This window comes from Ahaetulla prasina, chromosome 3, assembly GCF_028640845.1.
Source record: "Ahaetulla prasina isolate Xishuangbanna chromosome 3, ASM2864084v1, whole genome shotgun sequence".
Taxonomy (NCBI): Eukaryota; Metazoa; Chordata; class Lepidosauria; order Squamata; family Colubridae; genus Ahaetulla; species Ahaetulla prasina.
The window spans coordinates 175,767,879-175,795,403 of NC_080541.1; the positions used below are offsets into that span (position 1 = coordinate 175,767,879).

The window sequence follows — 27,525 nt, forward strand, 5'->3', positions numbered from 1 at the left end:
GATCAATAAACTTACCTGTAACTTCCAGAGAGCGTATGCACCAAGACAAATTCCTTGTGTGTCTAATCACACTTGGCCAATAAAGAATTCTATTCTATTCTATTCAGATCAGAAAATATTCATCCAAGAAGGTCACAAAACAACCAAGAAATCACTGCAAAAACAAAAGCCTCAAAGATGAAGAATAAAACTCCTTTTATTTAATTGTCAGACAAATTGAATACATGTGAACACAGCATGTGTTTTGAGTAGTTCCTATACTGCGGAGGCACAACTGGAGAAAAACATCTACTTCTTTCCATGTTATTTGAAAGATAACCAAAAAGAGCTTTTGGGTTCTTCTACCAATTCTGTTTGGGATAGATGAATCCCAGCCATTCTAGTTTATAACAGCAAACTACTGTATTCTTCCTTTAGCACCTGCATGGGATCAGGTTTCTGTAGGATCAAGTGTGGCTGGTAACTCTGGTGGGAAAGGCAGCTCAGGTTTTTGGGTACTAAAGATGTGTAGTCTCAAAGTAGCATCACCATACATCTTGTGTTTTGCTGGCTAAAGTGAAGACAGAAATGATAAGGCTTGACTAAGACACAGTAGAATGAAAACTGATTCTTACACATATGATATTGCTTTTATGGCTAGTAAAACATGGCTTTTAAAATGGTTTAATGTTTAAAACACTACTGAAATAGGCCAATTAAGAATGTTGAAGTAATAAGAATAGGATTTGGGGCCATTTCTGGATTTTTACAACTGACTGCCATGTTGTGTACATGTTTGCTCTGTCTACTGTTTACTGACTAAATCATACTAGGCTTATGTAATACACAAAATTGTAAATCATGCTGATAAAACAATGACTTGGTTTAGCAATAGTCCTTAGACTTATACTGCTTCATAGTACTTTACACCCCTCTCTAAGCGGTTTACAGAGTCAGCATATTGCCACCAACTATCTGAGTCCTCATTTTACCAATCTCAGAAAGATGGAAGACTGAGTCAACCTTGAGCTGGTCGGCATCAAACTGTTGGCAGTTGGTAGGATTAGCCTGCATTAGTGCAATACTGCATTCTAACCATTGCACCATCATGGCTCTTAATTTAATTAACATTAAATTAAAAGCAAACCACATTGTTGCATTGTACAATGTGAATACTACAGTTTCTTAATTGGGGGGGGGGGACTACCTTACCTTTAACGTTTTTCCTATTTACTAAACTAAACCTTGGCATGCTACATTAGAGGGGACTTACCACAGTGGGCAAAACTGTTATAGGTGGCACAGGACATTGATAAAGAGATAATGTATGAGTGCCAATATTCCACATAGTCATTCTGGATTCCTCTTCCTTCTTTGCACCTATAGAGGCAGAGTGGAAATAATTGTATTACTATAAGAGAGGAGCACCATAAAAATCTTGATTCCTGAAGAGAATCATAGCTTCAGGATAGCTAAAACACCAACCAAATACCTGCAAACATCACTTCACAGGATTCAAGCCGCTTGGTTAGTCTGAACACAGCCCAGGCAGCTAACCATTGTTCACTCCCTAATGATGGGTAATGGGAGGTGAATTTGTTGTCCCCGAATGCAGATGCTTCCCTTCCTTTGGGGCAGTGATAAAAGCGAGCAACAAGGATCATATCTTCTTGTGGCATAATATCCCAAAATATTACCTGAGAGAAAATCAAAAGAAATCTATAATGCCCAATAGAAAAATGTATGGCTCTAATGTTTCTGTCACTATCCACCCTTTCCTTCTATCATTTATTTAAATATGTATTTATTACTACAAAATCTATACAGGTAATCCTCGATGTACGACCACAATTGAGCCCAAAATTCATGTTGCTAAGCGAGACATTTTTAAAGTGAGTTTTACCCCATTTTACACCTTTTCTTGCCACAGTTCTTAAAACAATTTGGCTGCTTCAAAACAATTTGGTTTACGATTGCCTTCACTGCTGCACACCTAGAAACACTCAGTGTTCTCTCCAACTGAGAATATCTTTCTACTAATATCTCTTCCCTTTCCACCTATTGCGCATGATGATGGCTTGCAAATAAATCCAAGCAGTTGCTAAGAGAGAGCTCTACAACCATGAACACACCTGTAAAGGAATCTCTTAATACGAAGGGGAATGGAGATCTGAAAACTGAGAGGCAGAACTGGGAATTCTCACCAATAGGAAAGCGCCCACCAACAATCTCTGCGAAGCTTCAACATTGAAGACTAAGAGGAAGTGCCTTTAGCAAAATTAGAGAATTAACTAGGGCAGCTGTTAAACAGAGGAAGTTGTGTAAGTTTGGTGTAATGATTAAAGTGCAGGCCTAGAAATTGGGAGATTGTGAGTTCTAGTCCTGCATTAGGCATGAAAGCCAGCTAGGTAACTTTGGACCAGTCACTCACTCTTATCCCAATTCACGTCACAAGGGTGTTGTGGGGAAAATTGGAAGAGAAAGGAACATTATTTATATTCACTACCTTGAGTTACTTATAAAGTTATAAAGGCAGGATGAAAATTGAAAAAGTAATAAGATCTTTCAGGTACAAAACTGATTCTGGAGCAGTGTAAAGCTTTCCTGTAGAAATATAAGTCCCACAATCTGAACCTTCTGCATACCTGTTCCTCTCCAAATACGAAATAACTGTGTTTGATGTCTGATCTGATGAAATTAGTGCAATAATTAAATCCTGAATTGCTGGTGCAAATTACCTGAGAGGATTAAGAAAAATACAGTCCATCTCCTTGCTTAAGTCATTTAATACATTTCTTATATTTGAGTCAAATCCTTGGATGATTCTATTGCATTAAAGCTTAATAACATGAATTGCAGACTACAAAACCTGAGGGATGCTATAGCCCAAATATATATTATGGACCTTGTATAACCAATCCAGCTGTTCTGAATTCACTTACATATAGATTACAATAATTCGTAGTCCTTGTTGTTTCTGGCTAGGTTTCAGGCACTGCACAAGCTGCTGTTGACAATATATTCTTCTGCATCTAATGGGCACCAATCAGTGGTGGGTTGCTCCCGGTTCGCCCCGGTTCAGACAAACTGGTAGTGGTGGTGGCAGGAGGCTTCACCCACTCACCCAGAGGTCATCAAAATGCTCTGTGCACACGTGCCTGCATTTTATCGATAGCGAACCAGTGGACCAGGATTTGAAACCCACTACTGGTGCCAATGTAAGAAATTATCTGTGTCCAATTGTTTCCTCTATTCAGTATAATATGTATTGTCTGGCAATAGATCTCAGGATTTTAGACACATCTTTTTCAGTTCATAAAGATACCAAGGACTATGCCCTTTGAATGCATGAAACATGCCTTTTTCCCATAGAAAAATTAGGATGTAGGAGTATTTGAGCCAAATCTCCTAGGTATGCCTAAGCGCAACAAGAATTCAAACATTCCTAAACTATACATAAAAGAATAAATTTGACTTAATAATAAATACTGTAAAAATGACATTTACAATCACATGGGCTACCTAAATTAACTATTCCTTTACACCTAGACATAAAATACAGATGTATGAACTTATTTTTAACTTGGGTGCTCTTGCATCTTGAATATGATGCCACATTAAAATTCACTTTTTACAGCACATTTAAAATGTGGTTGGCAGTGTGTTGAGTGAACTTGGGCATTTAGGCTAATTCAGTAAGCCACAATTTAGTAAACTAAGGGCTAATCAGTTCCAAGGATAAAGTCACACATTGACTACCTACCTGACCAGTTTTCTGATGGTAACCTGTCAGTCGGATGGCCCCATTGCCTGGTGGGGCACCTTTCACTTTATCAAGAATGATTCCCAGTTGTATTTCTTTTGGCTGCCTACAATTTCTCTGCTCGGCAATTGGAGTTGGGGGTATTTTTTCACCTCTGTTGAAATTATTAGATGCAGATTAGTTCAGATATTTTTTTCCATATCTCATGAAATAACATGTTACCATCTTTATCATGCCCCACGGAAAAATAGTTTTCCACCAAAACAAAAAATAAGAAAAAAAATCTTCCTACACACACAGAGAGAAGATAATCAATCTGAAAATCAAATCACACTAAATTTTTACCTGGAATAGGCTGGAGAAGCCTCTGATCTGTTTCTAGGTGCTGCCAATGCCACAGCCAGGAAAATAGTGTAGTGGAAGAAGGGGACATGAACAAGGAAGGAGGGCTTTGTGTGTGCTGAATGTAAACAGAGTGAAACATTAAAGATTCTTTAAGAAACCCAGTTTACATACCCATTTGGATGTTAGAGAGCAGAGAGGGAAGTTAAAGGTAATTGATGATGTAGGTGTACAGAGAATGTGAGAAATGGGAAAGAACATGAGAAGAAAAAACAAGTAATTGATCAGTTAATCACTGCATTTATTTGGAAAACTATTGGGCACAGCAAAACAAACCCCAAAGTAATAACAAAGAGTAAATCACATACAACAAATAAACTAAACTCAGAGTAATCTAGAATGAGCTAACATTAGCAAGTTCTAACTTAAATCATCAGGCATTCAGCTATATATTTTTTGTTTATATATCACTGTGGTGCCTTTTTCAATCAGTCAATTTATAACACTGGTCACTGATCATAACCACAGCTATGGATATTAAATGAGAAGTTTTCCAATAACAACTGTTTGATAAGGAGACTATTTATTTACATTTGTTTGTAAGCCGCCCAGAGTTGTCTTTAGATGAGATGGGCAGCAAACAAATAAATAAATTTCCACTAGTACATTAGGGACATTTAAAAAAAAAAATTTGCTTAATAGTTTAAAAGGTTTTATACAGCAATTATCTCTTCAAAAAAAACAGGGATAATTACAGTATAGCCCATTTATCTGAAAGTGAGCTCCACATAATTTGATGGGATTTAGTGCTTGATAGTTAGATATAAAAAGTGAGGTGAAGGATCTTAACAATGGGTTTTTCACATGGCACAGTACTGAATTGAAAAGGGGCTTGTAATCTGTGTGGCACCCAATTTGCATCATCACCTTGTCTTCCCCATCACATCTCTATTTAAATCCTACATCAAGTTATACATGCCTCTGATGGTATGCTGATGCCCTTTTGTTAATCTGAAAAAAGTACTGCTTCACCAGACTGCCTGATCTTTAGCTCAAAGAAATGGGTGTGCCATTAAGAATTGAAATGTCAATAATGTTCATTTATTTTTGATGTATACTAACTAGTTGCCAAACTGCTGAATACAAAGTGAAATATATGTCTTACTAGAAAGAATTTTTAAAAATTATATAAAACAGCTTTTTAAATAAACCATAAACAGGGCAGGGAGCTTTGTTTCTATACTGATTTGTTTTAAAGTTGAAAGGAAAGACAACCTTGGAGGGAGAAAAGGGTTAATCCTCCTTTTTCACCTTTCATTAGATTTAAGCTGGATAGACTGTTCCTGATTAGGAGGTGGGTCAACTAAACCAGTGTAAGGAGAAGCAGAAAAGGACAGGCTGGTGGGGGCAGGATGGAAAGAATGCTGGGTTGGAGGGAAATCAATAGGAGGCGCTGTGAAACTGGATGCCTGTGTAGGAGAGAAGAGAGCACAAGAAGGTTATTATTGTAAGCAGCAAGTCAATTGGAGAGCACACTGCAAATATTCTGGAGCTGGTCTCCTTCTCTCAAAGTACTGTAAGTTATCTTTGCTGCAATAGACCAATGCTCTGTAACTCTGAAGATTGCAACTCTGTTTGAGAGCGTACAACTTTATTGTTTCAAATATAAATATGGTGTTGCTGGTTTTTTTTCAAGCTTACTACCTTAAGTTTGTTAGTGAGTCTTCTTCCCTTGGAAAGTGATAAAAAATAATACAGTAGAGAGGTTATTTTTACAGTAGATGCTTCCTAGACATCCTCATTGCTGAATACAGCCATGGCCCAACTGAATGATATTTTGAGTTTTCTCATTTCATACTAACAACTACCAAGTTTGCTGTCTCAGCACACACTTATATTTTCCAAACAAATGTACAGTCATGCTCGTTGTTGCCTTTTTGGCAAACAGGGAGGGGTTCACTGTCTAAAGAATCTTTCAGTTTTCTCCTAGCACAGAAATTTGCAGTACCAGTTAGTTAGGGGGATTAGAGGATTTGAATGGGTCCTCTGCATTCTCAAAAATGGCAGTTCTTGAGCCAGTTCTTGGGATTGTGTGATGCTAGATCCAGTAGAAAGATAGTATGACTGGGACAGTTGCTAACTAAATTAAAAACAGAGGTGGGCTGCTGGGGATTCGGACCGGTTTGAGCCAATTGGTAGTTCCGATGATCAGCTGGCCCCGCCTTCCCACCCCCTCCCTATGCTGTCCTATATTTCCTTCTTTCTAGCTCAGCTGATTCACGCGGCACAGCTGATTTCCACGCCACCACTGTTCTACTTACCAGGGCTGCCTTAGAAGGTAAGAAGCTGAGCTTCAAATTGCTGTATTTTGCATGAAGCACATATGCGCGAGCAAAGCATGCACTCACTGAACTGGTTTTTAAACCGGTTGCAGCCCACCACTGGTTAAAAATATTGGGTCAATCTGACTCTCTTGACAATTTGGATTGGCAGCATGTCTGGAAAGTGCTCTCCTATCTGTCCTATGAATTTGGATGTGTGTGTGTGTATTTTTTTCTCAGAGAAGTTGTGCTTTCAGGCTGAATCCCTAGGATTAGACTCACATCCACACATGCTTAAAATGCCCCCCCAAAAATGAGTTACAGTTATAGCATCAGGAGCATACTTGAGCATGCATAAATATTTAGAAGGAAGATTTAGTTTTATGCAAAATAACTTAACTGTTCCAACTATTCCTATTTGGAATATATAATTTTTTTGTGACATGGCAACATCGATAATTATAGGGTCCAACTCACTGTAGGAGGATATTTATATAAGGAAGCTCTGCCAGGTTGGATATCAGCCATTGATTGCATATCAGCATCTCTTGCGTTCACCAGCCGCAAATAAAGCTCAGCTTTGCCAACCTGAGAAGTTAAAGGAAATGTTATATCATTAGAACAGACAGATGAATGCAAATGTGATCAGTTGAGCATATATAAGTTGATATACTGCCAAAGATCAGGTATTCTACAGTATGAATGAATAATCAATTTGAGAATCAGTGGTCGACTGGATGAGATCTGGCAGAGAATCTGTATAAATCACAAACACAATAAATAAATATTAAGAGGCTGGCTATGAACAACTATTGGAATACCTTTTTTATAAACAATAATTGTTTGGGGTAGGAAGGCTGTTGCTCTGCTCTGCTCTATTCCTTCTTACCTGAGGCACACCATTCAACTGTTCTTCAGTAAGACCTGGCTTTACAGGAAGCACTCGTATAGGAACTTTCCAATGCCCACTCATCACTTGGTGTAGGTGGTCAAAAATGTTGGTTTTAGCCCATCCTCTGGGGGACAAATTCTGAATTTCCTGCCCATAAACATCAAAACCTCCAGAGGCCTGAAGCTCAGCTACAAGACTGATGGAGGTTGAAGGAAGGATTCTGAAAAAAACAGGAAATCCACAGCAGTATAGCTACTTTTAATTTATTTATTTATTTATTTATTTATTGTTTGAATTTATATACCGCCCTATCTCCCAAAGGACTCAGGGCGGTTCACAGGCATATAAAAACATCAATATACAAATTAAAACAATCATTAAAAAACTTATTCTACTGCCCAATTAATTAAAAGTAAAAAATATAGATATTAAAATCAATTTAAAAACCCCTCTAAATTTAAAATCTAAAAAACTAAGCCAGTCCTGCACAGATGAATAAATGAGTCTTGAGCTCGCGACGGAAGGTTCGAAGGTCCGGAAGTTGACGGAGTCCTGGGGAGTTCGTTCCAGAGGGCGGAGCCCCACAGAGAAGGCCCTTCCTGGGCGCCGCCAGACGACACTGCCTAGCTGACGGCACCCTGAGGAGTCCCTCTCTGTGAGAGCGCACGGGTCGGTGAGAGGTATCTGGTCGCAGTAGGCGGTCCCAGAATAACCCGCCCTATGCCATGGAGCGCTTTAAAGGTGGTCACCAAAACCTTGAAGCGCACCCGAAAGCCACAGGTAGCCAGTGCAGACCGCGCAGGATAGGTGTTATACGGGAGCCACGAGGGCTCCATCTATCACCCGCAGCCGCATTCTGACTAACTGTAGCCTCCGGATGCCCTTCAAGGGGAGCCCCATGTAGAGAGCGTTACAGTAATCCAGGCGAGACGTCACGAGGGCGTGAGTGACCGTGCATAGGGCCTCCCGGTCCAGAAAGGGGCGCAACTGGCGCACCAGGCGAACCTGGTAGAACGCTCTCCTGGAGACGGCTGTCAAATGATCTTCTAGAGACAGCCGTTCATCCAGGAGGACGCCTAAGTTGCGCACCCTCTCCATCGGGGCCAATGACTCGCCACCGATGGTCAGCTGCGGATTTAGCTGACTGTACCGGGACGCCGGCATCCACAACCACTCTGTCTTGGAGGGATTGAGCTTGAGCCTGTTTCTCCCCATCCAGACCCGTACGGCCTCCAGACACCGGGACAGCACTTCGATGGCTTCGTTGGGGTGGTCCGGTGTGAAAAGTACAGCTGGGTGCCATCGGCACAGCTGGTACCTCACACCGAACCCACTGATGATCTCACCCAGCGGCTTCATATAGATGTTGAACAGAAGGGGCGAGAGGATCGATCCCTGCGGCACCCCACAAGTGAGGCGCCTCGGGGCCGACCTCTGCCCCCCTGTCAACACCGACTGCGACCGGTCAGAGAGATAGGAGGAGAACCACCGATAAACGGTGCCTCCCACTCCCAATCCCTCTAACCGGCGCAGCAGGATACCATGGTCGATGGTATCGAAAGCCGCTGAGAGGTCTAATAGGACCAGGGCAGAGGAACAACCCCTATCCCTGGCCCTCCAGAGATCATCCACCAACGCGACCAAAGCCGTCTCCGTGCTGTACCCGGGTCGGAAACCGGACTGGAACGGGTCTAGATAGACAGTTTCATCCAGGTGCAAGGGAAACTGATATGCCACCATACTCTCTACAACCTTCGCCGTGAAGCGAAGGTTGGAGACCGGACGATAATTACCTAAAACAGCCGGGTCCAGGGAAGGCTTCTTGAGGAGGGGCCTCACCACCGCCTCTTTCAAGGCGGCCGGAAAGACACCCTCCACCAAAGAAGCGCTCGTAATCGCCTGGAGCCAGCCTCGTGTCACCTCCTGCGTGGCCAGCACCAACCAGGAGGGGCACGGGTCCAGTAAACACGTGGTGGCATTCAGCCTCCCCAACAACCTGTCCATGTCCTCGGGAGCGACAGGGTCAAACTCATCCCATAAAATGTCACCAAGACCACCCTCAGCCGTCTCACCCGTATCACCGCAATCTTGGTCCAAACCATCCCCTCGCTGAACGATTTTATCGTATAGATAACCGTTAACCTCCCCAGCCCGTCCCTGCACCGGGTCATCCCGCCCCCCCTGGTGTAGGAGGGAGCGGGTCACCCGAAACAGGGCGGCTGGGCGGTTATCTGCCGATGCAATGAGGGAGGAGGCGTAGCTACGCCTCGCCTCCCTCATTGCCACTAGGTAAGCCCTAGTATAGGACTTCACTAGTGTCCGATCAGCTTCAGAACGGCTAGACCTCCAGGAACTCTCTAGGCGCCTTCTCCGCGCTTCATCCTCTCAGCTCCTCAGAGAACCAAGGAGCCGGTTGGGACCTGCGCCGGGTCAGAGGTCGCAAAGGCACGACCGGTCTAAGGCCCCGCCGCCCGCTCCCAGGCCGCAACAAGTTCCTCAGCCGAGCCGTGAGCCAGACCTCAGGAAATGGCCCAAGCTCCGTCCGGAACCCCTCCGGTCCATCAGGCGCCTGGGACGGAACCAGCGTGTCGGCTCCGCCTCCCGCGGCGTGAATGGCGGTCAGAAAGTCCAGACGAAGAAGAGAGTGATCTGACCATGACAAAGGTTCAATGACTATTTCCTTTAAGTCCAGATCTCTCAACCACTGACCAGAGACAAAAATCAGGTCCAGGGTGCCACCCCCAATGTGAGTAGGGCCATCAATTACTTGGGTCAGGTCCAGGGCCGTCATGGAAGCCATGAACTCCCGAGCTGCCGATGACGAGCCGGACGATGGCAAGTTAAAGTCCCCCATGACTAAAAGTCTGGGGGTCTCAACTGCCACCCCGGCCAGCACCTCCAGGAGCTCGGGCAGGGCAGCTGTCACGCAGCAAGGAGCCAGGTACGTGATCAGCAAACCCATCTGGCACCTATGGCCCCATCTCACAAAGAGGGATTCGCACCCGGCAATCTGGGGTACAGTGGTCTCCCTCGGCTCTAGACTTTCTCTAATCACAACCGCCACCCCCCCACCCCTACCCTGATGAAGAATCTGATGCAGGGGTCTCCAACCTTGGTCCCTTTAAGACTTGTGGACTTCAAACTCCCAGAGCAAAGCTGGCTGAGGAACTCTGGAAGTTGAAGTCCTCAAGTCTTAAAGGGACCAAGGTTGGAGACCCCTATTCTGATGTATATCTGTTTCATAATGTGCTATAGCATAGACCATGACTTTTAAGAAAATATACAGTTAGTGTAAAGTTACCTCCTAAATAGGAAGAAGCAGAATCTAGCAAACTTGAAACTGGGTGAAAAAAAGCAATTTCATGCAAACTTAAGACTATATATCAGTCTTTTCTGGACTGAGTACCCAAAGCATGTGCACTAAACCCCCAAAATGTAATGCGTGCATGGCCCCCACACATGTGTCGTGCCCCGCACATTCATAGATGGCCCCCGCATGTCACACCCCCGCATGCACTCCAACCCCACACATGCACATGCCTGCCTGGCCCCCCCGCATGCGCCCCACCCACCCACCCCACGTGTGCATGGCCCCCCCATGCACGGCAGAGACCTAATGACCAGCTGGCCAGCGGGATGCACGCGCACATGCGTGGCGGACCTGAATTGGGGCAACAGCTCGTGGGCCCACAGAGAGGGCGCTGCGTGCCACCTGTGGCATGCGTGCCATAGGTTCGCCATCACAGCTATATATTGTTCCCAGTGCAAACACACCAAGATTTTCAAAAGGTCCTTTTTAGTCTGATACTTATTTTGAATATAGTCAATCCATTTTCTCCATTCTAATATATATTGTTCTTGTGAATAGTCTTTCAGGTACGCAGAAATTTTTGCCATTTCTGCCAAATTTGAAATTTTAAGTGTCTATTCTTCAATTGTAGGCAAATCTTCTTTCTTCCAATATTGCACCACCAAAAGTCTCGCTGCTGATCTTAAGTTCAATATTAATTTAATTAATGAAAGCCCAGAAATTACTACAAAGGTATACTAAACAATCCATGGTACCCCATGAATATAGCCATGGAACAGAAATGATAGTAGTTGGCACTCAGTTGGAGGTATAGAAATATTAAATAGCAATACTATTCAATTATTTACTTTGACAACCTTTAACCTTACTATGTACTGCTATTAAGTCTCAAAGGTGCTCTTCTTTCAGGAGGCAACTGGACTTTCTTGTTTTTCATTGAAGACATTTTGCTTCTCATCCAAGAAGCTTCTTCAGCTCTGATTGGATTGTAGAATTTATATTCCCTGCAGACAGCTGGTCATCTGCAGGGAATATAAATCCTTCCATTCCGTACCATCCAGTCAGAGCTGAAGAAGCTTCTTGGATGAGAAGTGAAATGTTTTCAAAGCAAAACCAGAAAGTCCAGTTGCCTCCTGAAAAAAAAAAAGCACCTTTGGAGCAACCATGACTTGGATGACTGAGAACCTCCATAGACATATTGCTATTAAATAAATATTTTTCTAGAATTTAGAAACAATGTATACAGTTGCAAAACTATACTAGAACTGTCAACTGAATGGCTGCCCACACAATGACTTGCTGGTTAGGAAAGGTATGACATGATGGAAATAGCTTGGAAACTCACCTTGGGACTGGCTGTCTAGCTGCTAAGATGGCACAGCATGCTCTTTGCCTGTCCATCAGAGATTGTGGAGAATGGCCCATATCAGAGGAAACAACAGGAAGAGATGTAGACTTCCCTAATTGCTGCCCATTACGATATAAACCAGAAACCAGGCGAACATGGTAGAACATAGGATCCAACCCCAAAAGAAAATCATAGAATATTACAAAACCAGATCTGCAGAGAGAGAACAGAGTTAGTTAAATTCATAGTATTCCACATTGCTACTTTTTCTGTAGAGCTGGATGAGAATCGTCATACCCAAACATCTTGATCAAAATTATTATATATTTGGACGGAGAAAGAATAGAAGGATAAATATATTTACTTTATGTGAAAGTAGTGGCCGCTTGATTTTTTAAAAAACAATTATTTTATGCAGCAGTAAATTCTAATTGCAACTTATTTAGAAAGGACTGTATATGTGCATGAATGCCTTTCAGGACTGAATATTATAGGTTACAGTACTACCTACACTGGATCATATGGAGCTGGTCCTAGTGTGTCAGAGGGATCCAGAAAATACTGGTTTATTCCTGTAGCAGATGATCCCATGGGGTCCTATAACAAAGAGGACATTTATGAATTTTATCAGCAAAATCCAACTAATTCTTTAACAGCATAACGTAAACAAACATATCCATGAAGGCCATCTTCCAACATGTTGCTGATTGGAAAGATTAAGTGGAGACAAATTGTGGTGGTAAAACATACCCCTCCATGCACTTGTGATCACTACCAGACCCAAGTGCCCTTTTAAAAAAAGCATTAATGGCAAGTCCTTTTATTCCCCACATATACAAGCAGAAATTCTCCCCCCCCCACATATGCGCAAACACACACACACGACCTACAGTGCAATCTACAGCCTTGATAGATATACCTGTTTGGAAGAATGCCTGGCTGTAAAAATATGTGTTATATCATAATCACACTTTCAAATGGAATTTATATGCAGAAATATTGATATCTTCATATCTGGGTAGCTCAACTGTTTTCCTGGGAAGATTAAGGATCAGTGGTGGTATTCAGCTGATTCTATCCAGTTTGGGAGAACCGGTAGCGGCGGCTGAGGGAGGCTCTACCCACCTACGCATCACGTCCCGTTTTTGACGCTCTGTGCATGTGTGGAGGTGGCGAAGCGAGCATGCATGTGTGCTCACATTTGTGAACCGGTAACGAAGGTAAGTGGATACCACCCCTGCTAAGGATCAATAGGATACTTTTCCCCACATGGAAACTGAAGTTGAGAGAAAATTTGTGATTACTATTGACTGAATTATTATTTTTGCACTTTGCTGTAACTTGGCAGGGAAGAACAGTGACTGACTCATAGAGGTCCATGCCGATTCTCTAGCTAACAGGATTTCAGATATTTAGATAGTTTCATTTAAGGTGCTTGGCAAGGATTGGTGCCATGTGGAAGAGTTTTTAAATGCAAGTTCTGAGACATTGAAATTTGGCACCATATTACTTTTTAAGATGATCATATAAATGCAAAAAATGTCTTACTATATTCTTTTTCCTCTTCCAGTAGCTAGTAAGTGTATTTTTTAATATAACATTGAACACATTTTATGGCATGCCATCACTTGAATCAAAAATATCTTAAATATAGATCTGTAATTGTGAATAGTCATTGTTGCTGATTTTTCAACTCAGCGACCAAGGGTCAGCAGATACTAGAGCAAACTTGCTGGAAAGATAAACTGCAAGGTGTTCTTATATATTCCTTGAGGCAAAGTATTGGAATAAGGGAAGGAAGGAAGGAAAATATGGGCAAAACTGCACACCAGCTATTCATTTTATAGATTGTGTGTCCTGCTCATTTTTCCAGAACACGCTTTCCTTACGACACACTAGCTGAGAGTTATCATCACAAATATGAAAGAAAATTATTGTCATAAATTGTTGCGTTGTTTGTATATTTTATTTGTTTGTATCTGTATTTCTATTTCTATTTTTTTCTTTTTATTATTATTTTTCTTTTTTTACTTGTGAATTTTAAACTTGGAAAACGTTCAATAAAAACTATTTTTTTAAAAAAGCTAGAGGTCAAAATTTGAATTTCATCCAAAAGATAGATTCATGATCCATCCAATGGACATGAGCTGGATTTAGAGAAAAACAAGTCCCATCCTTGAGAAAACTCTACCTACTTTCTCTGTGCTTTCAGGAGCAATGCTTTCTTGCCTTCTTTTGTTAGAAAATATGTACTATAAATAAAAGCCACAGCAGGTCCTGCAGATCAAAGAGTTTTATACACCTGTAAAACCTCTCTCAAATTTGTTCAAGGCAAAAGGCACTCACCATATTTCTAGTCAGAATGGTGGGATCAGGGAGCCCAAGGTGAGGAGGAGGAGGAGGTGGCAGAGGTGGTGCTATAGGTGGTGGAAGAAAGGGTGGTGATCGCCTTCTAGACCACTGAACTTTTCTCCTTTCAATATTGTGTCTCAGCCTACCAATCTCAGCATGTAGCTGAGCCATTTCTGCCATATGTACTTGCTGCAACTTGTCCAGCTCTAAGTCCAAAGAACCTAATGAAAACAAACAACACACAAAAGCTCATTAATGTAGCACTGTATCCAGTGGGAGCAATCCCAGTAAAGAATGTAGAGATGGCTGATCTAATTGGAGAGTGTAGATTAAACATAGGAAATGAATAGATAAACCAGCAGAAAGTGACAATGTTTATTCTTTTGGTGTTAAAACTGTTCATCAAAGTTAGTTCATGGTCCTATTCTGTTTTTGCTGGGTTGACATCAATCAACATTCAGCTACACCTTCAATAGGACATAGCTTCCTCAATCTATCAGTAAAACCAAGCTAACACCATCCAAAAAAATCTTGCTGTGCAGTATAGTATAGCCTCTATTGTCATTGTACATCATGTATACAACGAAATTGGTTATATCGGTCATGTATGCAGTCTCATTGGGGTAGCATGTTTTTGGGAGAGATGACTGATGAACACCAGGAAATGAATGCCAAGACTATATAATCGCAGCAGACTCTTATCACAAGCATAAACATCATGCCAAAATCAATCAGTAGATCAGCAGTGAAAACTGAAAATTATTACAAAGACCTTGAAAAGGGCACCCTTAAACTGGGTGCATAGCAAAAACAATCTGGTTTAATAAGTGTAAAGTAATGCACATAAGGGCACCTCCCCACCTCCCAGTGCCTTATATACAGTTGATGATTTTGAGCTGCATATAACTAATTACCAAAAAGTTCTTGGGGTCCTAGCAGGCAGCTCAATGTAGATGTGCAGTACAATAGTTTTGGAAAAGGTGAATGCTAGGGCTTATTATAAAAGGGACTGAAATATATTGTATGTACAGTTTTAGTTGCCGCACTTGAAAAAGAATACAATGAATCTGAGAAATTGCAGAACAGAACTTCCAGAATGATTGGGACGTTTGCACGCTTTTGAGAAAAGCCTATAACATTTGGGAGTCTTTAGGTTAGAAAAAGGTGATTGAAAAGGACATGACTAAAGCCAGTAAATCTTGCATGGCATATAGGAAGGGACTGAAGATAAGTTTTTCTGTCTCTGACAATAAATGTCAGGTAGATTAGACCAGGAAACCAATGACATGTAGGTCAGTTCTACACTTATTGTAAAACTATAGTATAATAATAGAAGTTTGGAAGTCTGAATTCACTTCCCGTCTCTCCCTTTATATTCCTGGGAACTAGGGAAGGGCTTGTCTGTGAGATGTTATACCTGTTACGTCCTTCCCCAGGATTCAGATCCCTGTTATATGACTGTTACCTTGGTATCAGTTCTTCCTCCTGTCCCTTAAGGCCATTCCTTCTTTCCACTTCAGGCCTTCTGGTAAATTTGATAAACCTCAAGAATAGCTGAGCTCTTAATGGGCTGAAAGACAGTCAGGACCTTTCCTTTACATCCCTTCCGGGGCCTACCGATCTAACAATCGAGCTATTTTTGGACAAAGGCTTAAGAACACTGGTAGACTGGTAAATATGTTTAGCATTCCTTTTGTGACCTGGGCTTTCAGATGATCAATAGACCTGTGTTCTTTGCTTTCTTCTCCTCCCATTTCATACATGGACAGACCCTCTCTGTGTGTTTCATTTCAAGGCAGAAAAGTGTTGAATGTGCAGTCAACATTTATCCACATTTATCTAAGCTGGCATATTTAACTTGATTCCCACACTTTATTGCTGCCATGTGTAGGTGCAAACTATAAACCAAGGGACCTTGGTAGCTTTAAGAGTAAGACCTGCGGACTTAACTCCCTGAATTCCCCAGGCAGCCAGTCCTGCTGTAAACCAAAACCTCTAATTATAAAAGTGGCTTCCTAACTCTTGTGAAAATGATTTGCCCTTTAGCTTCTTGCGGACTAATTTGAAACGCAGGCTTTGTGGCCACTATCTTTACTCAGTTAAGAAAAAAGGCTATGAACCCTACCATTTTCCATTCTCCTTCTGTCCTTCAGAATTTTCATTTTTAATATCTCATCTTCCAGATGTTGATTCTCTAACTCAACAGACAAGAGTTCTGCATCCAAAGTCTTTGAGTTGAGTCCTTCATATTCTGCAGAGATAGAAAGGAGAGTCAATCGGAAGCCAGGACAGCTACAAGTTGTGACTGAGGAAAAAGCATTTGCTAAGGTTTTAGATTTACAGGATCAATCAATAGTTCAACTTAAAGATTCATACATGCATAATAAATAAGTTTCCATGGGTACGGTCATATTATCCAGTGAGTTTCTTCAGACTAGGTTAAGACTTCACATTAATGTTAATGCAATTTATTTGGTTTTGACTTGTCTTGGATGAACCCAACCACTGAAGATATAAATTATAGTTTAAATTTGGGCATGTGGTATGACTCTAGTGATTATCTGTTAACAGTTTGCTGAGCTCAAGAGAGATGCAAACATTCTTGGCTTAAGTGTAGGCTCAACATCTAAATTTGGGGTAAAATTGATTGAAAAACATAGCTCACTTTTCTTTCTACCCCTTTGTTCAGGCTTTGTGCCATTTTTTTCCAGTGCTGTGGCCTCCAGCTGCAGTTCATACATCTGACGGACGATGTGATGGTCATTGCCTCCACTCTGCAAATAAGTCAGGTACAGCATCCTGTCAGGGATATAAACATTCATCATCAAGAATTGTTACAGTTTTTCCCCTGACTAGTTAAATACTTAATAGTTACATTCCAAAAAAAGGGCAACTTTTCACGGCATGGAGATAATTTGATAAAAAAGGATGCATTTGTTGAGTTACTGCATTTCATGCAGCTGCTATAGGGTTTTCACTGGGCCCATTGGGAGGAGAGTTAAGTCTTCTCAAATTTAGTAAAAAGTTTGTCTCTTCAATTGTTGGAGACCACATTGTGTGTCAAAAATCAATTTAGGACATTTTATCACTAGTAATTTATGATGTTTTATATTATTATTCAGCCATCATCATGTCAAGAAACATGAAAAGTACAGTTTTATATTGTCACAAGGTAAGCTGACTGATGCTAGAGGAAATGGCCTTAAGAGTTGAAGATACAGGTTTGCTAAGTGGTGGGAAAGTTTTATAGGCAGAAACAATTAAAGATATACTGTAATCATCTCTATATATTCTAAGTTTACAGAAACTATTACGTTACATGCCGTTATAACTCTGTCTTCCAACTCACTGTATCTCAGAAGAAAGGGGCCCAATAGCTGCTGGAAACACCATAGATTTGAAGATGGCATTCTCGTCCATTTTATTTACAATGCTATTTGTCTTTCTATTGGTGGCAGAATCCAGATTGCTTCTAAAAATGAAAAAGGAGGAATTGATTTATTTATTAAATTTTTATACCACCCATCTCCCCTATAAGGTGGTTTACAGGTTAGAAAACAAATAGGAAAATAATACAAATATATTAAAATATTAAAACTATGCAGATTAAAAATGTAAAAACAATACAAAAACCAAAATTAAGACAGATGGCACAGAGATGGAATCTTTTTATTTATTTATTTTATTTTTTAAAATTTATGTATTTTGTCAAACACAACAATATATATTAGTATAAGCATGAAATGACCACACAAATTGAATACAACCAAAGGGAACATTAGGACAGGAACGGTAGGCACACTGGTGCTCTTATGCGCGCCCCTTACAGACCTCTTAGGAATGGGGTGATGTCAACAGTAGACAGTCTTTGGTTCAAGTTTTGGGGATTTTGGGATGAGACCACGGAGTCAGGTAGTGCATTCCAGGCATTAACAACTCTTGTTACTGAAGTCATATTTTCTGCAATCAAGACTGGAGCAGTTCACTTTAAGTTTGAATCTATTGTGTGCTCATGTATTGTTGTGGTTGAAGCTGAAGTAGTCTTCTAAAGGAAGGACATTGTAGCAGATGATTTTATGAGTTATGCTCAGGTCATGCCGAAGGCGGCATAGTTCTAAATTTTCTAAATCCAGAATTTCAAGTCTGGCGGCATAAGGTATTTTGTTGTGATCAGAGGAGTTGAGGACTCTTCTTGTTAAATATTTCTGGACACGCTCAATTATATCAATGTCTGAAATGAAGTGTGGGTTCCAGACAGGCGAGCTGTAATCAAGAATTGATCTAGCAAATTTAGTCGGTCAACACCTTCAGCAGTGAGCAACCTGAGCCCCAAGCCAACCCGGGCCCCAAGGTAACTGGCAAAACCAAATTTTAATGCCCTTCCAGAAGGCTAAAAGAGTGGGAGCAGTTCTCATGTCTGGTGATAGAGTATTGGGATGAGGCCACAAAGAAAAATGCTCCTCTCCTTGACCCCATCTGTCAGAATTCCTTAGCAGAGAATTGGGTGCTGTACAAGAGTCTTTTTGCTTTCTCCATTCATTGGCGATGCATATTTATGTTCTCAAGCACACTATAACAGCCCTATTACAGATGTCCAAACAAATCTTATTAATATGGTCTGGACTGTCTTTCATGTCACATATAGTATGGACTGAAACATTGTCATATATATCATTTCCAGAGTTCTCTGTCCTGGAGTCTTACCTGTTACCTGTTCCCTGTTGCTGCAGAAGTTTCACCTGTTCCCTCAGTGCATTCAAAGTCAACTTGTTCTTTTTTTCTTGGGTATTCAGCTCCATCAACAACTCTTCTATCTGAGATGAAGATGAGTTCCCTAATTTCAGCTCTGACAGGCGTGTACGAATTTCTAGGTAAATACAAAATGGAACAAATTGTGCTGGGAGATCTGCATTAATTAATGTATGGTTTTGGAATCATGTATGAATATGATGCACACATATATAGGTAAAAGTTAAAGGTTCCCCTCGCACATACGTGCTAGTCGTTCCCGACTCTAGGCGGCGGTAATCATCTCCGTTTCAAAGCCGAAGAGCCAGAGCTGTCAGAAGACATCTCCATGGTCATGTGGCCGGCATGAGTCAACGCCAAAGGCGCACGGAACACTGTTACCTTCCCACCAAAGGTAGTCCCTATTTTTCTACTTGCATTTTTTACATGCTTTCGAACTGCTAAGTTGGCAGAAGCTGGGACAAGTAACGGGAGCTCACCCCATTATGCGGCACTAGGGATTGAACCACTGAACCATTTGAACCAGTTGAATCACTGAACTGTGGACCTTTCAATTGACAAGCTCAGCGTCTTACCCACTAAGCCACCACATCCTTTATATATATATATATATATATATATATATATATATATATATATATATATATATATATATATATATATATATATATATATATATATATATATGTATGTATGTATAAATCCACACTTTGCTCACATAAGAACAAAGCCAAAAAAACTCCAGCCTGAAGATGAGTGAGATCTCATTGAAACGTTGCCTAAATACTTTCAATCTTACACGGGAAAAGACCCAAATATACCAAAACCTGCATATATATATATTTTCTGAGGTTTTCGCGGGTGTTTGTATGTAGGTCTTTGGTTATTCGGGTTTTCTCCCACGTAAAATTGGAAGTGTCTTGGCGACGTTTCGACAATCAGAGCACAAAAAAACTCCATCCAATCAGAGCACAGCCAAGCTCCCACCCAATCAGTTCAAACCCACACTAGCAGTTAAAAGGAAGAAACAGCTGCGATCACACATTGCTCCTAGAAGCACGAAGCTGAAGCCTGAAGATGACGAATGAGACTTCGTCGAAACGTTGCCAAGACACTTCCAATTTTACATGGGAGAAAACCCGAATAACCAAAGACCTACACACGCACATACACACATACACACACACACACACACACACACACACACACACACACGTTTTCGTAGGTTTTCACGGGTATAGGTATGTAGGTCTTGGCATATTCGGGTCTTTTCCCGTGTAAGGTTGAGAGTATTGAGAAATGTCGCCAAGATACTCTCAACCTTACATGGGAAAAGACCCAAATATGCCAAGACCTACGTGTGTGTGTGTGTGTGTGTGTGTGTGTGTGTGTGTGTGTGTGTGTATAAATATGTGCACTGTGCCATTTTGCCTTAAAAATATACTGGAATCCTAATCCATTCAGCTCAGGAGCACTTTATACATGTTTCATTAATATATGTTCTTGTGGCTTTTTTCTCAGAAAGAGTAAATTGTCAAACGCCAGGAAAATCAGGAGATTCTGACAGTTCAAATGGGTATAAAGACTTATTGCAAGCTTGAGCTCTCTACAAGAATCTGAACTACTAATGTCCAAGGGAAATTAACGGGAGATAAGAGTAGAAGGAATTCAAAGTGTGCTAGACTCAGATCTCTTGTGGGTGTAAAGAGACTCGTGACTGATGACAAGTTTAACTCTTCCCTCAGGCTCAGCCTTGTTATCTCCTACATAGATCAGAGATATATACCTGTGTTTTAATCTTACGACAACACTACAAGTAATTATTCAAATGATAAAATAGTTCTCCATAAAGAAGACCACAGAAATGTAATTAACGTGCTAGGGTGAAAGTAAGGTTTGAAACTTTCTTCTTATAAATTATAATTTATACATGTAGAGATCATTTATTGCCTTTGGATTGAACAACTCTGATGCACCACACCCAAACCTACTCTTGAGGAGAAACAGGTCTCCAGGGGTGAAATCTAAAAATTTCCCCTACCGGTTCTGTGGGCGTGGCTTAATTGGTGGGCATGGCTTGGTGCTCAGATGACTTTGTGGGCGTGGCCAATAACAATAAATAATAAAAATAATAAACAAAGTATACAAAACTATAAGAGGTACCAAAAACCAACTTTCACACTTTACACAAACACAACACAACACAACACAACAAAACTGACTCACACACAATGTAAAAGCAGCTGCACTTCACCCAAAATGGCCCCTGCAACAAGCAGGAACCTCATACTTTCACACTTTACACACACACAACACAACTGACTCACACACACACAAAATGCCACATACAGCTTTGTGAGATTTTGTGTGTTTGTGTAGTTAGAGTGAAACACTACAGAAACACACCAAATTTCAGAAAGCTGCACAAATATTTTATTTTATTATTTTTATTTATTTTTTTAGATCAGGGGGTCTCCAACTTTAGTAGCTTTAGGTTTGTGGACTTCAAATCCCAGAGTTCCTCATTCAGCAAAGCAGGAAGTCAAAGCAGGCTGTAATCAGTAGCTGAAGTAAGCATTGTGTTGCCAGCCCGAAAGGAGCAGTGTGCAGTAATTATAGGTAAGTGAGGAGGGGGCATTGGCTGGGCATGGGTGGGGGCTCTTGTAAGTGGGGGCTGTTATAAAGTGATTTTAAAAGCCTGCTAGGATCAGGAAACTCCTCTGGGATCGTCAGAGGAAAAAAAGTTTTAAAGTCAGCTCCTCTGACGATCTCAGCTGAAGTTCCCTCATAGCAGCCCAGAACCTCTTAAAATAATTGTTTTAGCATGTAGAAAACATGTTTTTTAAGGTTCTGGTGATGAGGAACTCAGCTGGGATAGCCAGAGGAGCCTTTTAAAGCCCCCCCTTTCCTTTTTTTCCACTTCGGCTGAAGAGGGTTTTTTAAAAAAAAAACTTTTAAAGTGTTCTGATGATCTCTGCTCAGCCCCGCGATCATCAGAGGTTTTTTTTCTTTACTTTTAAAGGCATGTTTTGGCTGAAGAAAAACTTTTAAAAGTAAAAAAAAAAACCTCTGCTGATGGTGCGGCTCAGCAGAGGCAGGGGGGCGGGGCCAGGGATTTTTGCTACCGGTCCTCCGAACCAGCAGCTACCATCACTACCTAATCGGGCGAGCCGGTGCGAACTGGGAGCATTTCACCCCTGGTCTCCTCTGTCTTTTGGGAGTTGGGAAATTTCATACTTAAAATATCCTTCCTGTATATTTTGTATATTATGTATACATAAAATATCCTTCCTGTAAATGACTACTTCAGCTTCAATCGCAATATTACAAGAGCAAAAAATAGATTCAAGCTTAATGTCAACTGCTTCAAACTTGATTGCAGAAAATATGACTTCTGCAACAGAGTTGTTAATGCTTGGAACTCATTACCTGACTCCATAGTCTCTACTCAAAATCCCAAAATCTTCAACCAAAAACTGTCTACTATTGACCTCACCCCATTCCTAAGAGGACTATAAGGGGCGTGCATAAGAGCACAAAAGTGCCTACCGTTCCTGTCCTATTGTTCCCTTCATTATATCAAATTAATATAGCTGATGCATATTCTTTACTTATATATATATATATTTTCTTCATTATATGTTTTTTTTTTACTTATGACAATGTTTGTGTATACTGTTGTGAAAAAATTAAATAAAAAAAAATATCAGGTACAAGCACCATTGAGGTGATATTCTTTCATTAACTGCTTCCTTCTCTTATTTCAGGGGTGTCAAACTCAAGGCCTGGGGACTGGATCTGGCCCACGGAGTGCTTAGATCTGGCCCACTGGACTGCTCTGGAAACAGTGAAGGGAGGGCAACACACAGCCATCACAGCCAAAAATGGAGCTCAGGAGCCTGTTTTCTCTGACAGAGCCTTCAAGCCACCACAGATGCCCCCAACACAAGTGACATTGAGCTGACCACACCCACCCCGGCCATGCCTACCCCAGCCCCCCAAGGTCAAACACAACCCTGATGAGGTCCTCAATGAAACCACTGTTTTATCTGGTATACATGGCATAATTACCCTTGTGTGCTAGTCTCAAACACTTTTGGCTAAATGAAAGCTCATTTATCCTTCTTTGTTACTTTTTTCTCCAATTCAGCTATCTCCTTAACCCGAACCAGGAACAAAAGGTTGTGTCAGGCCTAGAAACCATACTAGTCCGTAGGTTTCCAGACGCTGCCACATTTCTCCCCTGAGGGGAAGAAGGCGGGTTGATGGATATGGTAACATTCTTCAAGCAGACAAGGTCGGTGTCAGGCCTGGAAACCATACTAGACTTTAGGTTTCCAGACGCTGCCACATTTTTCCCCTGAGGGGAAGAAGGGGGGCTGAGGGGTATGGTAACATTCTTCAGACGGTCAAGGTCGGATGGGGTTCACATCTGCAGGAAGAGTGGCGAGAGGATATTCGAATGAACTGGGAGAACGTGGGACCATGTGACCATCAAAGGGGTCAGGGGGGTGGGACTCTTGGGGGTTGTATAACTGGGAAAAGAATCCGGAAGTTCAGTTTTGGAATTTCACTCATCGTGTGCCAGTTTCCTCATGCTAACTCTTAAAGTAAAGAACTCTTAAAGACAATGGCTTCTGAGTTTTCTTTATGCAGAAGAGGTTTTTCTGGAACCTTGACAGTCGGATTGTGTTCACATCTGCAGAAGGAGTGGCAAGAAGAGGTTTCGAATAAAGTGGAAGAACGTTGGACCATGTGACCGGCAAAGAGGTTGGGGGGTGGGACTCTTGGGATTTATATAACTGGGAAAAGAATCCGGAAGTTTCAGTTTTGGAATTTCACTCATCGTGTGCCAGTTTCCTTATGCTAGTAAAGAACTTTGAAAGACAATGGCTTCAGAGTTTTTTTTATGCAGAAGTGGTTTTTCTGGAACCCTGTCAGGTTGAAAATTCAGCAAAATCTCTAATTTTAAAATTACCATCTTTTTGCTGTTCCAGGTGTTGGTTGCTAGCTTGGATTTCAGCCAACTGGCGCTCATGTGCATCTACTATTTGCCTATGACGCTGACAGTATTCTTGCTGGCGAGGTATTTGGTTTTCATTCTAAGAGTCAAAGAAAGACATCAGATTCAAATAACTGTTTCTCCTACAGCAAGAGCAAGGAATTGTAGTTCTCCAAAGATAGATTCTGAACCTTAAGTTCCAACCTCCATCAACATGTCGGGTGGAATGTCTAGGAATTATCATATAACAACATCTGAAGTACAGCACCATGGACATCTAACAGTATCTAACAGTAAAATTATTCAATTATTTGTCTATCTATCTATCTAGCTAGCTAGCTAGCTAGCTATCGGTTGCAAGATGATTATAGCATTATTCTGAATGAAGTACAATATTCATATGAAGTTATTTCACCATAGTTTTGGCAATTATAAGCATATCACCATAATCCAAAATTAAAATAGCAGGAAGAGGAAGGATAGTGATTTGTGTTTAGTTGAAGCCACAACATAAACTGAATATTCATAATACTTACAAAATTGTGTTTGAAGTAATTCCTTAAGAAACCAGAACAACATGCTATGACTATGTGAATTATGGTTCTGTATTACACAGTTAATTATAAATATTATAATTATAATAATTAAATTATGGTATTAAGCTTGTAATTTAGCACCATCAAACATCCATATCTGCCTATCCCAGGTCCTTGGGAAGGACTTGATAGGTGGAAAAAAAATGTCAAATCCAGTCTGAACATCTGGCTGACTGTAAGGAACCATAATTATAATAATTTACAAAATAAACAGTAGCCCTAGAGTAACAAGACAGAAAAGCAGTACTGCATACATTTTTCTGGGTTTATATTCCTGTATGTGTGACGCTATAAATCTCTCTTCAGCCCCCAAAAAAGATGTTAAAGTTTCTCATGTTCATTTACCCCTACCTGGAGTGTCCGAAATGTTGGAAGTGTGCCTTCAAGTGATGTCCTCAATTTGTGAAACTGTGAAACAGAAAAATTACTAAATAGCATGCTTCCTTTCTAAAGGTTGGTAAAAAAAACAACTCCACTAATTAATTTATTGCTATATCAAGATTCATACTTGAACATTATTAACTTATTTCATTTACCAAAAATAATATATAGTAGGAATATGTAGGAGAAATCTGAACTAGATTTTGGGAATTTGATATGCTAAAATTATCCAAAAGCTAAAATACAGTTTAAACTGTCTAAGTCCTAAACCAGTGGTTAATTACTCTGGTAGAGGTTGATGAGCATATAGGAGCAGAGTCTTCTCTGAGAAAGACAAAGATTTACCTCTTCAGTCAGTTTCTTCAAGGCCTGGTTATCTGAAACTCTTCCATTATCATCAGAGCTTCTAACATTATGGACTCGTTGCTCGTGTTCCCCATTTCCCTTGACATATCTGAAATTGTCTCTTTCTGGCTTTGACACATGAAGCTGATAATATTGATCCTTTAGATACCAGCAACCAAGAGAGAAAATAAATCATTACTGATTTATGACTAGGGTACATATTCAAAAAGATTGGAATGTCTTTTATATATTAGCTATAGTTCCCATAATTGCCAGCCAGCAGTGGTCATTCTATACTATCTTCAAGAGGAAAAGGAAATATTTTGTGAGAAGAAATTAGAAATTTGTTTTCTTTTTCTTCTTCTTCTTCTTTTTCTGCTACTACTACTAGAATAAACAAATGCATGCACCTACTCTTTTCAAAATGCTTGGTTGCAATAAGGAAGTATTGGATGAAATTAATCTATTCAAGTAGGTGGCTCATAATCATTAGAGTGCCATAATTACAGACATACTGTATATGAGCAGCACTACAATTATCCTCCACTCCTGTGCCATTTTTTCTTCTAAACATTTTAAAAAGCTTATTTTACTTGATGACAAACTTAGCATTGCTATACTGAATAGCTGAAACACACAAGTACTTCCCTCGATTACTCCACCGACTGTTCCTTTGGGACTCTCAAATAGAAAATCTGGGTCCCTAGAATAAAGGTTTTACAAGAGTAGCTTCCAAGAAAATGCTAAATTAAAGTTTATTGACTGATTATTCTTAATATCGTGATAAAGAAAAAAGGAGAGCAATAGAAAATATCAGCAAACTATTAAGAACATAGCTATCCACAATATAAGGAAAAACAAGACATTTTCATATATGTAGTTATTCAGCATACAAAAACAAAACAATTTTCTCTCCTACTAGTCTATCAGAAAAAAGTTGGCATAAAGTGCAGGATCATTATCAAACCTATCCTCAATCACAGGAAATATTTTTCAAGTGTACTTTTCTATTATGTTTATCTATTCCTGGAATCGATAATACTGCAATCTTCTGCTCTCATCTTCAGACCAATCAGAGTAACCTTCAAAATAACTTTTATTAATAAAAATCAAGATGTCCCTTTTACCATGCTGTCTGCCATTTCTGTTTTCTTGGGCTCTTTTCCTTTATGCTGTGCTTGCCTGTGCCGGTATTTTATATTCATTGCCATTTCTCGTCCAATGCAGAATTTTTCTGTGTGCTTCTCTAGCAGTCGTCTGCAGCGGAACCCCATCTCACAGTTATAACAGTGGAAAATTGGTGTATCTGTCATTTTGAAAAGTGTTTCTAGATATTTAAAAAGGGTTATATTTATCAGTATGTGAAAGGTACTAACTACTCATTTTCTTGTAGGAAAGAACTGTAGTATCATGTGGAGTTTTTGTTTGCTATGCTGGTAGTTATGGGGTGTAACCAACCTGACAAAATAATAGAAGATTGTCCACAGTAGCTGGAAATATCACCATGCCAGTTATTACTGTTTATGTTTGCAGTACCAGGGTAACAATGAGCAATCTTCCCAATCTGTATTCTTTGGCCAACCTGGCTAGAATTCTAGAAGGTTCAAGTTCCAGTGTGCCTGAACATTATTAGTTTGCAGAAATAAAGGAATTTATAAAGGAGGTGATTTCTTTTTTAATTGGATATTCTCTGGAAGATGACAATGGTGCACATAAGCACTGGATAACTACCTGCCTTCTCAGTCCTATTATTTTATATCTAGGATGTCTATATTTAATTCTTCAACACTGCAAGCTGGCATTCCTGGAGTAAGAATGGAACAACATCTATACTAATCAGAGGTGGGTTTCAGCAGGTTCTGACCAGTTCTGGAGAACCGGTAGCGGAAATTTGGAGTAGTTCGGAGAACCGGTAGTAAAAATTCTGATTGGCTCCGCCCCCATCTATTCTCTGCCTCCCAAGTCCCAGTTTATCGGGAGGAAATAGGGATTTTGCAGTAACCTTCCCCTGGATTGGGGAGGGAATGGAGATTTTACAGTATCCTTCCCCTGCCACGCCCACCAAGCCACTCCCACCAAGCCATGCCATGCCCACCAAGCCACACCCACAGAACCGGTAGTAAAAAAATTTGAAACCCACCACTG

General features: G+C 40.6%; 1 protein-coding gene across 2 annotated transcripts; it reads right to left on the reverse strand.

Annotated features, from left to right (window-relative positions):
• Nucleotides 1-215: 215 nt before the first annotated feature.
• Nucleotides 216-26,756, reverse strand: CCDC17 (coiled-coil domain containing 17). 2 transcript variants are annotated; one of them, XM_058178628.1, is made up of 19 exons: nucleotides 26,508-26,756; nucleotides 25,381-25,539; nucleotides 25,006-25,062; nucleotides 24,035-24,158; nucleotides 19,012-19,174; nucleotides 17,657-17,779; nucleotides 16,973-17,106; nucleotides 16,433-16,558; nucleotides 14,302-14,528; nucleotides 12,467-12,552; nucleotides 11,953-12,168; nucleotides 7,295-7,517; nucleotides 6,883-6,993; nucleotides 5,396-5,553; nucleotides 3,743-3,896; nucleotides 2,625-2,717; nucleotides 1,472-1,676; nucleotides 1,253-1,359; nucleotides 216-550 (listed from the first exon to the last, which is right to left on the reverse strand). In XM_058178628.1, the coding sequence occupies exons 1-19, from the start codon at nucleotides 26,691-26,693 to the stop codon at nucleotides 431-433; spliced, it is 2,772 nt and encodes a 923-aa protein (XP_058034611.1). In that variant the 5' UTR covers nucleotides 26,694-26,756; the 3' UTR covers nucleotides 216-430. The 2 variants fall into 2 exon arrangements, with proteins under 2 accessions (XP_058034611.1, XP_058034612.1); XM_058178629.1 differs by lacking the exon at nucleotides 2,625-2,717.
• Nucleotides 26,757-27,525: the final 769 nt, after the last annotated feature.

What these genes read in the sequence shown, in the direction of transcription:
- CCDC17 (XM_058178628.1), bottom strand. Translation starts at nt 26,693, where the DNA reads ATGACAGATACACCAATTTTCCACTGTTATAACTGTGAGATGGGGTTC. An exon ending in CAACATTTCGGACACTCCAG is followed by an intron (nt 24,159 to 25,005) that starts GTAGGGGTAAAT and finishes TTTGACTCTTAG; the next exon opens with AATGAAAACCAAATACCTCG. An exon ending in ACAAAGGGGTAGAAAGAAAA is followed by an intron (nt 16,559 to 16,972) that starts GTGAGCTATGTT and finishes CTATCTCTGCAG; the next exon opens with AATATGAAGGACTCAACTCA.